At 45.4% G+C, this 18,102-nt stretch overlaps 2 protein-coding genes across 2 annotated transcripts in view; one reads left to right on the plus strand and one right to left on the minus strand.

Annotated features, from left to right (window-relative positions):
- Positions 1-15,590, plus strand: part of T265_14154 (hypothetical protein) — a gene marked incomplete at both ends in the record, with an annotated part of 113,017 nt that extends 97,427 nt beyond the window's left edge. The window contains 8 exons of the mRNA XM_009172256.1: positions 1,332-1,505; positions 2,219-3,210; positions 3,961-4,150; positions 6,437-6,487; positions 7,340-7,480; positions 8,515-8,589; positions 9,411-9,455; positions 14,926-15,590. Of these exons, the coding sequence (XP_009170520.1) occupies positions 1,332-1,505; positions 2,219-3,210; positions 3,961-4,150; positions 6,437-6,487; positions 7,340-7,480; positions 8,515-8,589; positions 9,411-9,455; positions 14,926-15,441 (2,184 nt within the window). The remainder of the gene's footprint in view (positions 1-1,331; positions 1,506-2,218; positions 3,211-3,960; positions 4,151-6,436; positions 6,488-7,339; positions 7,481-8,514; positions 8,590-9,410; positions 9,456-14,925) is intronic.
- Positions 15,591-16,607: 1,017 nt separating this feature from the next.
- Positions 16,608-18,102, minus strand: part of T265_14155 (hypothetical protein) — a gene marked incomplete at both ends in the record, with an annotated part of 30,767 nt that continues 29,272 nt past the window's right edge. Inside the window, one exon of the mRNA XM_009172257.1 lies at positions 16,608-17,723. Within this exon, the coding sequence (XP_009170521.1) occupies positions 16,759-17,723 (965 nt within the window). The remainder of the gene's footprint in view (positions 17,724-18,102) is intronic.

Here is an 18,102-nt window from a genome sequence, read left to right on the forward strand (position 1 = left end):
GCGCAATTCTTTTAATCGCTCTATGTTCACGTCAGCGTCCGGAAGTGGGTTGGTGACTGCACTGAGTTGCCTGTTGTAAACCCCGTGGGCTACCTGAGTTTCGGATACAAGTTTCACGTGGTTTCGTATTTTGGAGTCGTAGGTGGCTTTAAAAATGACGCTCGTGGGTATAAGTGCTGTTGTGATTTTTTCCAGTTGCTGAGGCACCCTGTGGTAGTTGATATGACGTGGTCTATTCACGACGCGAACACACAGTAGAGTGCAGGCCCGTAAACCACGCAGTAAGCCGACGACCAGACCAAGGCAGTCGAAGTTAAATAGAATGGGACAATGTGGATGGACATTGATTACAACGGAAAGGCACTAACCAATGAGAAAACGAGCGGCAGCCAAGGTGTTAGGGACATACAAATCGGCGAAATTAGATGACGTGTCTCTTCCCTTCCTAGACATCATCGCACACATTCACCCCGAAGCGCTCATCCGGCTTGGTGCATGCTGCAACCTTCGCAATGTACTTTGCTGAGTCATGGAAACATCAGTGGCTTGCAGGACGGGTATTGTCAGTTCTTCCCCTGTCAGTTCGGTAGCACTCGGCTACGTGTTGCAGTTTTTCTTTTTGTTTGCGAATAGGTTCTCCAAGCGATGGTTTCGTATAGATCGGAGTGGTTTCAGTACAGAAAAATCGAATGCGCCTCTTCATTGTACACGAATCTGTCTTTGAGCTAATTCCATCTTTCCCCAAGAGGGAACAAAAAAGAACTTATTGTATTGTGCCAATACGGCTGTCACAAAAGTGGCCAGGACGAGGGGTTACAGCTTCAGCGAAGCAAGACAAATCCAAATAGGGTGGTCTACTTTGAACGTAGCTAGTAGCACGCCGGTTCTCGTTGTGGTGTTTGCTGTTTATGTTCTCGAAGGAACATGGGTTGTTTTCACTTGTTCCTGCCTTCGGTGCTTTTTATTTTGAACGGAGAGTTATACTGCTTAAACTGAACAGCAATCTTCACGATCAGTTGGCTAAGTGACTGGGTCATAGTAGCTACCAACGTAGACGTACAAATGCTTGTAAACCTACGAATATTTTCCGCCATTAATTCGGTTGCTTACTTAGTAAACCAATGTGATTTTCCTCTTGGACAATATCAACTTCGAAGGAAGCTAGATGCTGTGAAGTGACGTCAAGGCATTAAGTCCACTGACCTGCGTCTATTGAGGGATGTCCCCTCAGGCCAAAACCGGTTAGTCCCTGTCCCAGGAAAACGTATTATCGAGTTATCATTGGCGCTCTCTTGATACTACAGTTTATGTAACTGCTCTTTTCAACTCAGTTTATCCTGATGGATGCAGGCGGAACATTGGAACCTAATCAAGTTGTCGAGGGACTAACTACATTGTTTAACCCACAAACTTATCATTTGTTCTCCACTGGTGCGGCCGAACTGATGCGTCCCCATATTGCTGACTGCATCGCCTTCCTATCCGATGTGCACACAATGCATAAGGTGAGTATGCATATAAACCTATTATTATATATGTGGTTCTGTGAGATTCAGTAAACACCCACCTATTGGATGTCTTCCAAAGGATGTTCATTCACCAATCGAACCCAATCTGTGTTAGTTCGCCTTTCATGAATGGACAGCATACTTCAAGCCCAGCAGCGGTCACTCGGATCAGGATAGTGTAACCAACTAGATTCCATCCACTGAACAAGCATAACTTCGGCTTGTATACGGGGTGGCTTTAGAGTGTTTTCCACTTACGGCGCCGTCTGCTTCTTTCCGGGATGCATACATCCTTCAGTCCTATTACACTGGTGAGGTTGCTGGAACTGCTGCGAGCATCTTTCAGTTAGACTTTGGAGGCTGACAGGACCAACCCACCACATTTCCAAACACAGGAGCGATTAAGAGTGGACAAGCCAAGTCGGAGAACTGGCTTACGATTTTTGGACTCATACTGTTTGAAAGCAGCAATTGCTCGTCAACCAACCAACCTAGATGTATGGCACATGTTTTATTGCAATCTATCATGTTAATGTTTCCATTACAGACTTACCGGTTCTATGTCGAGTTGCCGACACTTCGTTAGTTTCCGCGTGGTGCTGTAGGCTGACATGAATCTAAACATTTGTTTAAAACCTAGTCCAAGCATGCTCCATTCGCACTTGTATGATGAGTAGGTAATGCTCTGTGGTTTTTGTGCGCCACTCCAGGTGAAGCAAGCGCAAAAATTAGCGATCCAACTGAACATCCACGCTGCAGGCGGTGGACCGTATCATGGAGTGAATCCAGCCAACGGAGTTTGCGGCAATGGGCCACCCAATTTGGGCGCTTCTGCAGGACTGATGAGCAGCGGCACAGGAATGTCTGGAGTGACTGTCGTTGGTGGGTCTGCAATCCACGGCGCTTCTGGTGCTGGTGGTGGAACCGCCAGCGGATTTGGAGGTAATACGGGATTGAACGTGTCAATCCCGAGTATTCACGAGGACGTGTTGGGGGCACATTTGAAATCTGGATTGGCCCAGTACATATCCTTAGAATTATCGCGTTCGAGTAGTTGCAACGATCAGGATGTCATAACTCTTTTGGCACCAGGTTTATTGGCGGACATTCGACCCTTAAAAAACACTGGATTTACGTCTTCGAGCAACTCTCAGCGACTGAAACCGCCATCCATGCAGCCCCAGGCGACGGGATCAGTTACAGCTACACCTACGAGTGGGACACTTTTGGGTGCAGGATTAGAGGGTGGGTCTGGAAGAAGCACACGCCCCTCAAGTAGTGTGATCTCTAAATCAAGTGACGATCATCCCAGTGAAAGGATTATTCACCGTAACGCGGATACTATGATTGTAGTAACCCATTCAACAGAAAACGCAGTGAGTGAGTCGCAGCAATGTGACAGTGGAGAAGCACAACAGGCATCTGTTTCAGCGTCGAATAGCACAACCGGTCTGAGAATCCAGACACCGATTCCATCGAATTCGTCTAGTCCCGCCAGTGGCCAGATCAATCCATCGCCAGTTTCAGGCGCAGCAATAAGCCTAACGTCACCGCCAGGTGCGCCGATCACAAGTTCGCCACGCCTTGGGACTCACGGTCACGTGACTCTGGCCCCAACGAGCTCACAAACCTCGCAGCTTGATGCACCCGTTCTACATCTGCTTCCTTGGCTGAAATCTATTCCTCCGTCTTCTCAACTCGGGTACGTCCTAATTTTTTGTGGGTCTCAGTGATACACAAAATAGTCTGATTGCAACACCACATGTATCTAGACGCCCGCTTTAATTTTTACTGTCGTGCTGTGCTTAGTAGACGTTCATATTAACAATCGAAGGTCTTCCTAATCCTAGTCTTAATCACACCTACGTTTCCGAAGCCTCATCTTTTTTTTCCAAACGAGTTACCGAAATTCACGTAAATCAGACCAGATGGGTGGTGAAACTCATCCAAAACGTCCGTATAAACAGAATATCAAGAATTGCCCATTTGACAGCCGCCACTCGGCAATTACGAGACTGTGCAATGTTATTATAGTTTTCAGCAGACGATGACGCACAGAGATGAGTACTTCGCAGTTCCCGCACCATTCGAAAAGGCTTCGTTCAGTGAAGAAAACACACTCGGATATGGCTGTCAGTACGAACGAGGCCGGTCGACCGGATCAAGCAGGGAAAACGGGGTCCCTGTTTCAGCTTTTGTGGTTCTGTTATCGGTGCCTAGTTTCGAAATTGCTTTTCCACAGATCCCAAGTTTTCTATCAGGGATTGCCGCACAATTGGCCCTTTGGATAAAATTCCAAACGCTTTTTTTCCAGCACCACAAAATCAATCACTCAGTCGAAAGACCGTGGATACGTCGTCTTAACCTATCCTTATTTAATTAGGCCTCCTGAAGCAATCATTCTCCGCCCGTATTGTCGTTCGTGTTCTACTCATCTGTCCGTTTCTTTCAGACCACGCGATTTTCTTGTCATGGTGGAGCGAGTGCGGACATTGTCGTGGCTGTTGTTGGGAGCCACCATGAACATGGCCCTGACGCGTGAGGCGACTGGGTTGGCCTGTCGACCTGTCCCATTTGTTCTGGTGAGGGCTGTCGCAGATTTGGTGAAGGCATTGCTCAGCAGCTTTCCAGACCAACAAAAAGTACGTTGATTTGCTATGGAATAAAACCAACTATCTTCCAATCAGTGCAGCACTAAGTCTCCTGTGTTTATATAGGCTGCTGTGGCGGATGCAAAGAACTGAGTGCTAGGTTTCTTCACGAACACTTGGTATGCAAGCGCCTACCTCTGGGATCAGCAGCTCCGTATCAAATGTCAACCGCGTGTGCGAACAATTTCCGATCGATGTCCTATAGAGTCAAACAAACTTGATAGCGGCTTTCCTGACAAGCCAAGCTTGTAATCACTGTCTGCGCCAAAGCAGTTTGTAAACACTGAAGCACATGGCCTAACCGTCCTAATTTCTTAGCTTGCAATGAATTTCAGCGGGTCGATTGAATCAAAGTGGTATCGAAATATCGAGGTGATTATTGCCTGGTCAGGGCTACAAATTTGCTAAAAACCTGTTTTATTGTAGGGTTCTGCAAACCACGTGTGTCACACCAACCCTACTCAGAGTATTAATAGTACAAGGTTTCTTGGAAATTTGTTTCGTCAGAAATACGAAAAATTGATGCCTCCAATCCGTGGTTCGCGTTGTTTGTTCTCATTTGTTTTATGTGTTCTACTGTATATGTTTAATGTAACTTTTCTAACAGTTATCCTGGGCTCCCGTTAACTAGTTTTGGCTTTCGGTTTCTCGTTCACCCTGTCGTCGTTTCCAAAGATCGGATGGGCGGGCTAGTGATCAAGTCATGCGATTCGGGATCCTGAGTGAATTTATACCAAGTAGCTGTCAACGGTCTAGATGTTTCCCAGCACTGTTTAGGTCACGTTAAGAATTTTGTCCGTATGGGTTACCTTTCTGTAGACCTCTGTCTGTAGTTGCCCTTCGGCAATCTCGTGATGAGGACGTCCAAGAATGCCAGCTGTCCATTGGTTTCTTCCGTTGCGAACTGGATATCGTCATAAACACTGTTTATTAGTTGACTTGTTCGCTGTAGCACGCTTGTCTTGCTGATAATAAAAGTTCCTTTACACATCGGATCCCAATCTTGGGTTTTTTGTCAGGAAGTACACTCCCCTCCAGTTTTTACATTGCATTTTGTTCACTAAATCCAGTAATCGAAGACCCCCTCGGGGTTTTTCATAGTTGTTCATAGTACTCTCTCCGTTAAGCTCAAAATATATGACCAGGCATAGGCTGATCGATTTTCAGAGGTTTTCTTTCCCTAGGATTCCATTTGCAACGCCCCGTCTTTCAAGTAGTTCGGCGGCAGTTGTTCTGGCGGATTCCAGATCTATTTATCTGAAGAGTGACCTTACATCAAAAGCAATTACCATTCCATCCTCCTTAATTTTTATGATCCTCAGTTGTGTCTTGCGATTCACTGACAAAATGAAACGTTTGCAAGCTAGTTGTCAAGCTTAGCGAACAGATCAACGGCAATCTGACCAGCCACGGGTAATTGCCCCGAGCCAGCAATATTTTGACACATGACGACCTTAAATTCCTATCTTGTCTAGATGTGTTCCTTATTGTGAGAAGTGGTACTGGTAGAGCTTTCTTGAGAACAATGCAGTCAGGACAGGACACACTTTTTTTTTTAAAAAAAAGCTTGTCATCAAATACGGTAAATGGACGTCATATACTGGATACGTTAGATGAGTGGCACCACACGATGACTGCTTGTACACATTCTGACTACTTCCCGTGATCGGCCGTGCCGTGCGTTTTATTGTGGCCACAACGAAGTTCCATTTCATAAAGGAAACTACTCACAAGGTTGCTGAAAACCCTTCGACAGCCCACGACCAATTTCGCCCTTCTTGGGGCTCATCAGGTTGGCGCAGTCCCCGAGTTTCCGTCAACCAAACCAAATTGAGTTGCAAATGAGTGTATTTCTCGAAAACACTCCAATTTGGGTTCAAGTAGAACATAAGGTTGACGGAAACTCGGGGACTGCGCCTACCTGATGAGCCCCAAGAAGGGCGAAATTGGTCGTGGGCTGTCGAAGGGTTTTCAGCAACCTTGTGAGTAGTTTCCTTTATGAAATGGAACTTCGTTGTGGCCACAATAAAACGCACGGCACGGCCATATTTCTCGAAGTTTCATTTGATTTACCTACTTTTCTCAGTTCAGTCCGATCAAGTATGAGCATCAGCAGCAGCTGCCAGACAGGAACCATACGTTCCGCTCAACCTGTAGGTGGTGCTTGCCTAAATTGAACTAATCCGATGCACGGAATCACTGATCTATTTAACCATACGATTCAGACGCTTCAAACCACATTCGGTAATGACTTTTCAATTGTCCATTTCCTTTTAGCAATCTGTCACGGTCATGTCATCTCTGTACCACGCGTTTCTTCTTTGTCAGGTAAGATTCATTTTTTTACTCGAGACTATTAGTTTGCCATGGTCGAAACATGCAGTGAGGCCACTCTAGTCCCAGCACAGTAAACACTGTTGGTACGTCTTGCTGAATTCCTGTAGTTCGGTTAACACGTACCGGAGTGGACTTGTTCTCCTTAACCAGTTAGAATATTTATGTTAAAAAAAAAAGAAAAAAAATCATATGAGATACATCTTGGTTCGGAGAAACGGCAGTGCATTGACCGATTCTAGCCATTGATCACTACATAAGCTCTACGATTTTCTTGTGTTCTCTAAAAAGGCCTATTGTCAACGCTGCACAGAATAATGTGAAGCCATCACAACTGTTCACGCTGAAAGGGACCTTTAAAACATTGATTTGGTCACATGGATGGCAGGGGAATATCAAACCAATGGAAAGGTAGTTGCATTTGAACTGGTTAGTGATGTGTGGACGGCCTCCATATCCAGATAACTTTATAGTATTCAACCCAGTATAGGTAATGCTGGTAACTTCAAGGAATGAAACGCCATATTTTCTGAGATTGTCTTTCATATCCCAGTTGTGTGTACGCCTTCGTGCTCCATTTGCCACAGTTCATGATTAGCACTCGCAACGCGTTCTTAGCTAGGTAAGTCTGACTCGGCTTTCTGCATACCTCACTGAAAATCGTTTCCCCTTTGGATGTCTCCCAAGGTTTGAGCTGAAACAGCCACCCTGGTCACTACTGAAACGCAGTGAGATAAGGTGCTTTGGACCACCCGTAGGTGGTCTTATGAAATTCAGCTTATTGCGGCTAAGAAATGCAGTGACGTGCCGCTGTAAGTGAACTGTATTATGCTTTTTCTGTTTCAGGTTTGGACTGTTTACTGTGAGACTGCAGCAAGCCTTTCACCTGCACACTCAACACAACACAAAGCCGCGGTTGCTACTGCGGTCGATTTTTGGACGCGCATTATGCCCACTGTTCTTCGGTTATTATCTATTTCTGAAGACGTAAGTGCAGATATCGAGACATTAAAAACCAATCTTCAAATATTATTTGATTTAAATTGTTTGCTAGACCAATTTTGCTTCTTATCGAAATCAAGCGCAAGTGTGCTCGCTGTTGGCAGTGCACCATGCACATAATAATCTGGAATTTCACGGCTTTCCCACTATGCTGAAGATGTCAACAGCTATTCGCATTTTGGCAATACATAATCACTGATAGGCTAGTTTTATCGGAGTAGTTAACCGAGCTACCTCAGAGGGCTGTCATCTTTGTCGATGTGACCAGATCCGCGTTCTGTGTTTCAAAACGATTTCGTAAGTGTCGATGCGGAAGACTTTCAGAACTCGTCGCTTCATGCTCGTCCTCCTGTTCTGGTAAGCTTACTCAGATTAGAATGACCAGAATATAATCAAGTTCGGTATGTTAGCCTCATCGGTGGTTAACAACCGAAAGACCGGTCTTCGCAGCCCCATTTGAGGACGTGATCATGTTTGTCTTTTTCCAATATGCAAGAAAATCTTTCCGTTTTTAAGTGGCCGAGCTCGAGCTCCACTTTTAACAAACAGTTTCAAAAGTTTGGCATGCACAGAATGGACTTGAGCTCCTCACGCGCTTTCAGCGAATATGGTGATATATCCAGGAGCCATGCTCTCTCAGGGCAGATAGTTTTAGCAAGCATACTTCCCCTCGGAGTGTTGTTTTCAATTAATTCTCCTTCTCAGTTTGATGATTGTGAATTGGTTTCCCCGAATCTGTTTTATGGTAATGATAGAATTTACGAATGAAGAACAAGACGAGGCTGTTGGTTCGCCGTACCCAACTCTCGAAAACTAATGGAAGAATACGGAGTTTCGGGTCCAGTGTTAGTCTTCGGATTCTGATTCCTATGGACAAATACATTTTTCCCACATAGTCGCAGTTGTTTTCATTGTCTTTTTTTAGATTAGAATGTCCGACTTTTGCATCTGTCACTGGTGTGCTAGACTGACTAATCTTTCACTACCAATACATTAGCCATCGGTACTTTTTATTCCAGTTCGTCATCGTCAGCGGACGCCTGTTGACCGTTATGGAAGAGTTAATGGAGTGCCAGTGTGCAGTCGTCACGAAGGTGAGTATGAATTGAGTCATCCACTTCATGCATTAGATTCAGCATCTGTGGCACAACGAGATGACCGAGGTGATGTTTTCGCTTCGCGGACATACCAACCAATGTCTTCAAATAAACTGTTATTCGTATGTAAACCTAGCGTATCAGTATATCCCTACACATAGAAAAGGGCTTTTGAAAACAGGCCGAGACATTGTCGTGAGAACTCATGCGACATTCAGTCGGTTACATCAATATGACTGGGTCTAGGATAGGTCACTCATACTATAGATTGCCTCTGCCAACCACAAAACCTTCAGTTACCGTGGAAGGGTTTGTTCTGTCCATTTTCTCTGTTGTCGTTGGGATCCCGATTCAGTTGTCGTAAGTTTCATGTCCGTCTTCTATGCGAGACGGTGAAGCATACGTCTAACAAACTTAGACGATATATGTAGCCTTCACTGATAACGAGGTCTAGCCGAATCATGGAGCTCCATACTGATATCTTTGGTACCATTAAGCCTAGCCTAAAGTGCCCCTTTATGGTGCAGATAGAGGGGTTGGCAGTTTGCTACGTTCAAGCAGTTATCAGGAGTTTTGATCAGTTGGTGGCTAACATTTGTGTCAGTGTACATAGATGTTGCCGTTGGGAAAAATCCCATCCTGTGATTTGATCGGCATTCAGACGGACGCACGGTCCAAATCAAGTCATGATAAGGATTCATAGAGTCAAGGCGGTACTATTTTATGGTACTTGTGTTGTGAGTAATCTCTCGCTAGGCGGAAAACATCCTATGTTAAGAACAACGTCTAACAGACATTCATTCTTCATCCCTCTATAGCTGTTTCCGGTTTGGATTCCAATGCTCTGTGGAAGGCATAGACAGGTACGTTGAGTGTAATAGCAACGATTTTGTGCGACTGTTCAGGCTCCAACTGATTACCGTCCTTACCGTTTTATCAAGTTCTTTTCAACTGCAGACAAAAGGTTTACCGTTACCGAAGATGTGTTACACACTCCTGTTTTTCCCATCGAACCAATACTACAAGAAGATCGCTTCGTTAGCGAATATACACTCATTTGCGAACTTATTTGGTTTTTCGAGAGACTCACCCACCTCCCAACTAAATCTCTCGGTTTTGATGTTCCCAGGTAACTGAACGTGCTGCACCAGGCCGCCTCATGTTTCAGGCGCTACGATATTTGAGATGTTGCGATATATATATATATATATATATATCGCTTTGTGATTTTTCGATCTTGACTTGGTGGTTACCCAGCAAGACGTATAAGCTGGGTCACCATCATCGTTTCTTGATAGGACCTAAAACCCAAACTCTTGCAAAAATATCCATTTATCGGCGTACTGTGGCCATTTAACTCAGGAGAAGCAAGAGAAGCGGATTATCAGTGGTTTGTTCAAGTGTGCGCAAATTGGAATCTAACTACAGACTACGTAACCGCCCGCCGCCACTGTCATCTAGAAATCAAACGTCAGTGTGCTGTATGAGCACAACAACCTCAAGTTACAGCTGAAGAGTAAAAACCAATGCTCAAGGATTCAGCCTTGGTGGGGTCATAGTTAAGCCGTTGAAGGTGGGCGGCGCTGTATTTTGTACCGATCAGCTTACCAGCTAAAGAGAGAACACACGTGCTTTCCTCCCTCTCTTTGCGAAGGGTGACTCACACGACAAACTGCAAGGGTGCCTCGAATGTGCAGTTGGGTATCTCTTACATAACCAAGTTACACTGTACTATGGGCAAGCCACACTGTATGATGCATTGATCACACTCCGCCTGGATGTCAAACATACTTATTGTGTTTCGTAATCACCAGGTACGTCCGGATCAAAACAAACTGATACAGGATTTCGAAGTGTGAAGCTTTGTTTGCATCCTGATAATGATGCCGACCTATGCTGAACAGTTAAGAAACACATTATGACTGTTCTCTCCTCTTTCCAGGCAATTGATAGCGCACTTCCCATTAGCCTATGAGATGATTCCAACCCGCGGCTCTCCTGAACGCTCCTTAAACCCTTTCGCCATACTACCTAGGGATGAACGCCACGACCCTGCCCCTCCAGCCTGCCTCAAAACTGGTGTAATTTTCCATTTCTGTGACGGCTGACAGCGAGCTTTAGACACTGACGACCACGTGGCCATCTGAGCATCGCCAACTGATGGAAAATGTTTCGAATGCTAGTGATCCTGATATTTTTGACCTACTTTCTGTTAATGCACATGTTCTGTGAGGAAAATGAGCTGACGGATCACTAAGAGAGGCAGCAACAGTAGGTTAAGTGGTTGAGAACTGTCAATAGACCGCGGTCTCTAAATAAGAAAGCCCACAAGCGTTGATGCAGGGAATTTACGGCTGTCGTTTGCCTGAAAAAATACAGGAACTTCAGGGAAGGATGGCGCTGGTATCTCAGTTCACCTCTCCTCCCGGCAATTTTATGGTCTCCACACGCACAATTATGTTCCATTTTGGAAGGACTCTGTCCCTTCTTACCCGATTTTACTCTAAGTTCCGAAGAGAGGTTGAGGAAAATCGCGAATACCGCCGCCTACCTTCTTGTCTCTACTCTCCCCATACGACTTTCGAACGCAAGTTGTGCGAATCAGACTTTCAGCTTACATCGAAGTCGGGAACATCGAGCTAAATTCTGGTATCACACCACCAAGTATTTTCTCACTTCGGTACTGTATTTGGCTGTCCATTATGAGTGAGTGTGGCTTGTCCTTCTTCCTGACGAGGTACTAACGAAACTCACTACTGTCACCAAAGCTCACTAATCGTCAACGAAGACAGACGCACATACCGTTAAGCATTTGTGTTATTTGACTTGGCGATGCACTGGATAATGAGAGGGTGCTGTAGGTTCCCACCGAGCCCAAACATTTGGGTTGCAGGCCTCGAACGCGCTGATGACACTGTCTTAGTTGGCGATCTACAAGCTGTTGTTATCGAATCGCCTATCACGCAAGGCTTTCAGAAATGGCGATCAAGACAAAGCCCTCATTCATTCATGCTCAAGGGCAACCCTCCACATTTCGACACTCGGCTTCCCGCATTCTGAGCAACGGACAAGCTAAATAAGAGATCAACCTTTGTGCCAGTGAAACACCAAGGGCCTTTCCGAAACTTACGAAGACCGTACAGGAGAGGAGTAAAATCAGCCTATACGCAAATGTTCATATAATTGACGTGACGAAAATCAACGCTGTGTTGATAACAAAAACCAGCCATTCGGGAACCCAGTCAAATAAGACACCCCTCATCACGAGGTAGTTACCTAATTGAACGGCCGAAATGAAGCTGACGTTGTGAAGACCATCTTGGGCTACCGATACAAGGGGAATTAACCACAGCTTACGACCAGTGAATATATGTAGGATCTGTAGTTTTTTCACGTAGAGGCTCCAGTGGATAGTGATTAGCATTTTGACGACAAGTGTTGGAAGTTTCCGTTAGCGCCACTGCGCGATGCACTGCAGTGAAACATTCGTGATGCTTCTTCCGTAAGTAACAGCTGTTACGTGACGGCAAAAAACTGCTGTCGTGTAAGAAATCAATTCGGCACGTTTTTCACTCAGGATGAACTTATATTCTAGTGGATGGTCTAAACACAAGCGGGCAATGAGAACATATCACACGCTCACAACATTATCCGTTCAGATTTCAGTTTCTTCGGAAATTCCTGCACCTACTTGTACGTTCCGAACCGATTAACTCCTCTGCAAAAAACAAACCACCTTGCATCAACTGCCTGTTAACCCAGATGTTCTTTTGATAGATGTAAACGAATCGTCGGCGGAGCATAGTCAGCCCTGGAAAGGGTCATTTTCGTGCATATTCCACCTCCATCTGAGTTCCTTTTTAACACACCTTTGCACAATTCACCGCACTTGACAGTGGCTAAGGCCATATGTGTCCGCAATTTTTTAAACGTCTACAAATACCAAAAATCGAGTTACAGCAAGTTGAACGGCCATATTTCCGCTAAAAGTCTTCCATAAATGGCCATAGAAATCAATGAGGAAAAAAGTGCGCTCGATCGATTGACACAAACGTGCGGCCGGTGATTGGAGTTCATACGAACCCAAGAGTAATTTCAACCGTAGCTGTAGTTACTTTATAATCCGATCTAGACAGGCCGGTAGCCTCACTACTATGTGAGTTGCGTAACCAGCGAAGTCGGTTCCTGTAACCTCACAAGTGAAATGAACGCTGAGACCGTTGGCCTGACCTAGCTTGGCAAGTCCGCTTCACCCAAGCTATTGTTTACGAGGTATGGACAACATAACAAAGAACAACTGTGATAAACTCCCATTTTTGAAGGCGTCGTCAGTTTTTCTCAAACTGGTGTGCTAGCTGTGTGAATATTTCCTGACGAATGTGTACTTATGAGTGGAATATTTTGGTTTTCCTTGGGTCAAGTATTACTGGCCCCAGGAGTCTCTCATATACTGGATAACTGTGCTCCATTGGATATATGGGAATAACCCTGGCAATAAACGTTATCGCTAGAGTTCACTCCGCGTTGGGTGGTGATGGAGTCCCCAACTGTACCCTCGTCTTCTATGACTGTGTGGACTGCACACGGACGTGCGGACCTGATCAGGGAATCCGCCATCTCAGCGGACAAGACGAGCGAATTTCCCTCAAACACACTGAGCCTTGTGTTTGTCTGTTGCTACAGCGCGTTCCCGCTCACATCTGCTACCATTGCGATTCATCGGTCAACCACGCCACATTCGTCTGCTTTGGCCTCACTTCTACGGTAATTATAGCAAACAAACGTAGTTGCCCACCGCCATCACGATTGCTAATTCGCGGAACATTCCAACCCGCTATGTAGACCATGAGACGATATGTATTGCAGTGAATACACAGGGCAGTTACCCACAGTGCGCGTCTACGCACTGTGACAGCTAGCCCAGTGAGTGATGGAGATTTCCGGGTGCCGCAGAGGAGCACGTGGTGCATTGGTCGAGGACAAGCCATTTTTTGTGTTGAAAACGGCAATTTTCTCCATGGCTATAGGATGACGACAATACTTTACGTAACATAGCCAACCTCAGCAAACACTTGTTCCCAACATTCGGAAAGGCATGATGGTCGGTCACAGATGGAACTCAACCGCTTGTGAGTGTGTGAAAGAACACGAGAGGAATCATAAAATCAGCTGGACCTGTTGGTGGGCCCTACGCCATACCGTCACTACGCAAAGCAACGTTCAAAATCAACGAGCACACCGTTTAACTGCCAGGTAACTTTAAACAGCTTAGATCGAAAGTACGAAATCGGGAACGAGATTAGTGGTGAGTAGGATTCAATGGGTATCCGCTTTTTATTAGGACTTATTTTTTAAGCCTGCACATCACCCAAAGTTGATAGACCAGTGTCCTGACTGTATTTCATTTTGTGACAGAAAAGCAACCTATCAATTTCCCTTAGAAATGCATTATTCGGAGATCTGACAACTCCGATTTGTCAGTAACAAGTAATCAGGTCACATGACTTGAGCTTAGATAGCATCTAGGTAGGGGCATTGAAGACAGAGGTCAGTTTCTTCTGTGACAAATGAAGAGTTATCTATGATATGCTATCTTACTGCTTGGTTGTGCTGCGCTTGTCGGATCGTTTGTCGTACGTAATTTTAAGTGGTGAAAACAGACACACAAACGTAACCTTTCGGGATCGAATTCACTTTAGCCTCCCTGCGTTAGACAACAACATAGCTCGAAAGCTATTTAATTGGAGTTCTTGATGTGTTTGTATCTACATAAGCTGACTGAATATCCAAGGCATACCTTGGAATGTTTGTCGGTTTTTTCTAGGCTTCTTGTCTCTCGCTTCAATGCTTTCACGCCACGGCAGTGAAAGGTCGTTGCTCATTAGTGTCGTTAAAAGGAATGAAAATGACGGAGTACAGTCGAGAAGGTATAAGGATTTTCAATGAGCATGGGAAGATAAGTCCATTTAGGTGGTGGGCTCACACTGCTTTTGGCATAGCACCACCACCGATTTATAAGTGTCTCATGTAGATTGGCTTGTCACACTCTTGTTCAGAAAGCTACTGATCTGCAGTGTGCGTTCAATAGTCGTCAACTGAACATTAATAACCAACAGCATGATATAGTGTCGTAGCGCTCTATTCGTTCGTACTTTGTAGTGAGGCGTCTGAAAGTGGCTTCTCCCCACTTATAGGCAGCACTTTTGCGTGTTGTAAAACGTGTTGGGTTGCGAGCTCTGTACACAAATTCCTGCATGTACCCAGTACTGCTGGGATCATTCACCACGAACACATCAGTGTGGTCGAAAATAACCTGCGTCCATTTCATTTCAGTTACCTGGAAATATGCTGAAGCGCCTACAGAAATGCATCGAATGGGAGCCACCGGAACCGTACACCCGCTTGCTGTTACTGTTCTCTCTTCCGGACTCGTCAGCTGGAGGTTCGACTATCACTGGAAGAAAGCATTCCGCCAAGAAAGGGAGCTCACACGATCGGACGGCACCAATTCACACAACATCTCACTCACTCCCAGGACTGACGGCCGAATCGCTTCTGGCTTGTCAAGCAAATAGCCTCATGGGGTGTAATCCCCTATCAAAGACGTCCAAAGGACTGCCTGAGGAAACTGCGATCCTCACAGGCGGAGTACAATGTGCTGGTCACGCGCTGGCTTCGAGCGCTCCCTATTCAAGTGATGGTGTGGGCACGGGTGTAGGGATAGGAGCCGGAGCGTTGGGAACAGACTTGCTCACCAGTCGCCTAGTCGCATGGCTGAAGAAACATATATTCGTACTTGGTCGAAACGAGGATCAGCACTCAACAGCCACGCATATATTTGTCCACTAAGAACTATGCGTCTCTGTTGAATGATCTGCATTAGGAAGCTGATTACAACTAATTTATTATGATTACCAAGCATAATAGTCACCGTGTTTTACTCTATTTCATGAATCATGTCTCGATCACTTCTGTTCCTGTTCAGTACATTGTAAAACACCACACACTTTCTTCCAGTTCCATTCGAAAGATGTCGGCCACAGTATTTTCAATTAGGCAAGGTTGTGAAGGACAGATTCCTATATATCGGAATCAAAACGTTAGAGATATCAAACCGAGACGCCGAGACTGTATCCAACAATTAATTAGGTTACATGTATTAAACATTCAGAACTATATGAATGTAAACAGACCTGAGGGAAATTCCCACCCAAGCGCCCCTGGGAGTCTGAAAAATAACTGCGGTGCTCAATCGACAGATTAACTGCCACCAGATCAACAGTCGACCTTACGACATTTGGTGAGGGCCTATTGATACCAAGAAACAAACCGGAATTAGCAACTCTAAACACTCAGTCGAATAAGCAAGCCAAACTGAAAGGCAACTATATGTAGGGTACAAAAGGCGTTTGATTCTCAAGGTAACGAAATGCAGTCCAAGAAGCTCGAAAATGGCTCAGATATGTCAGTTCATATACTGAAGACCCGCTGAATCGGATGTGCCAGTAAATGTACAACCCATTCAGGTCTCACGCGACACATTGGATGCATCTGTGCCGAAGCAGGCACAACTGTCGATTGTAGTTACGGAGCTAGGCTCTCGTCCATTCCTATCAGCCTGACCCTAGATTCAGGTATTCAGAATAGATATACATTCAAAGACATACCTCGGATCTCAGATTACTGTCAGAGGCCACACATTTGACTACACCGTGGTCGCTTTCATCAGGAACAAACCATAGCAGTTCGGTCACGCACTCCAACATACGCACACGGATCCAAGCCCATAATGATGGGGTCAAATGGAGGTGATACTTGGCTACGTTTGCACTTGAATGCAGAACGTACTACATTAAATCACATACATGACCGTTTTATAAAAAAATTATTCCCGACTTTCCACGAACGCTTACTGGATCAACCGAAGGGCAAGTATACCCGACGAATGTACTAAACATGGTCAGTAACTAGACAATCAGACCCCTAGCAATGGCAAGTCATCGAACGTCGTTCGATAAAAAACAATACCGTCTATCAATGGAATAGTAAAAAAGGTCAATTACAATCATCTTTACTAAACATCAGGAAACCCGCAGTAAAATTCTTAAATAGTGCAAAAATCTTAATCGTGGAAAGACCTCGGTGGAAAAAGTGGACAGGTGCACCTTACATACGTTGTTTGAGGCGTTCGGAGCGAAAACGCGAGGGTCGCGAGGATTCTTGCTGGATGGGTACAGGAGAGGAGATGTCAGTTGTGATAGAGTCTCGTTCGACAATGCCACCGAAAGGCTGTGTGGATTGTCGCTCCAAGGCAACCACGCTATCAGAAATCTTCCCAAACTTATTTATCATATCAACAGCTTCAGTTACGGTCAAAGTAGAGAGATCAGTCACTTCCGATCGTGCGATGGGCCCCGAAACCGAGCTGTGCTGGAAATATATTGTGGTTACCGTTTCGTCCGAGTCTGACCCACTGGCACCACTGCTCTGGTCACGAAACCGCACTTTGCGTTTCACAGTTTCAGAAGGCATCTGACTTAGTAACCTTCGTTCCTCCTGGCGACTCTGAATGTGCTTCTGCCTCCACTGGCGTTCAGTGTCAGAATCGTAGTTTTCTCGAATCTCAACTTCCTCGTCCTCACCAATTGAAGCATCCGAGTTTCCGGGACCAGACAAAATACGCCGGGTTTGCGAGAACTCCGAGGTGTACTGTTTCCGGTCTTCCAGCAAACTTTTTTGCTGCTCAAGTAATCCGATACTCTCATCCAACTTCGAAATTCGACGTTGGAGCAGTTGAACTGCCTCATAGGTTGAAAGTTCCGCGAAATATTCATTGTTTCCACCGAGATGTACAAGAATTTCATTGGTGTGCACAAGTCTGCCAAAAACTAGAGCCTTGCGGGCGAACGGCAAATAGGCAGGCTTTGTTAACGACTTTTGTAACTCTTGAAGCTTTGCTATTACGTTCTCATAATCCAACTTGAATTCCTTGAGTTGCTCGAGATTCAAACTTGTTCGGGTGATGCCACTTTCTTGTTCCTCCAGGAGTCTGACGAAATTTTGATCACTCATCGGGAATGCTAAATAGCTCGTGTACGGATCGACGTTGCTCGTCAAATCATGACAGAAACCTGCAAAAGAAAGGGAATAGCAGCTTATTTTTCACCGCAAGTGGCCACTGGCAACAAAAGATTATAGATTACCAGTAAGTGCTTTCCTCGGCACCAGGATTATTATAAACTAAATCGACCTAGTCCATTTGGCTGGAAGAGCCCACCTAATTTGGTCTAAAGCCAGACCGATTAGTCATAAAACCTTATAAATGTACCCTAGCCTACTTATCCCCGACCTAAAGCTGCCACCTTGACGTGGTGGTCGGGCTTCAGTGCTGCAATGATCCTGCGAGCTACACTGGCTGGAACTTCGTTCCACAAGGTGCAACCATGCCAGGAAGGCCAAAGGGGAGCAGCCAGACCAAGAGCAGCGAGACCCCGTACTACGAGTAATCGT

This window comes from Opisthorchis viverrini, assembly GCF_000715545.1.
Source record: "Opisthorchis viverrini unplaced genomic scaffold opera_v5_148, whole genome shotgun sequence".
Lineage (NCBI taxonomy): Eukaryota > Metazoa > Platyhelminthes > Trematoda > Opisthorchiida > Opisthorchiidae > Opisthorchis > Opisthorchis viverrini.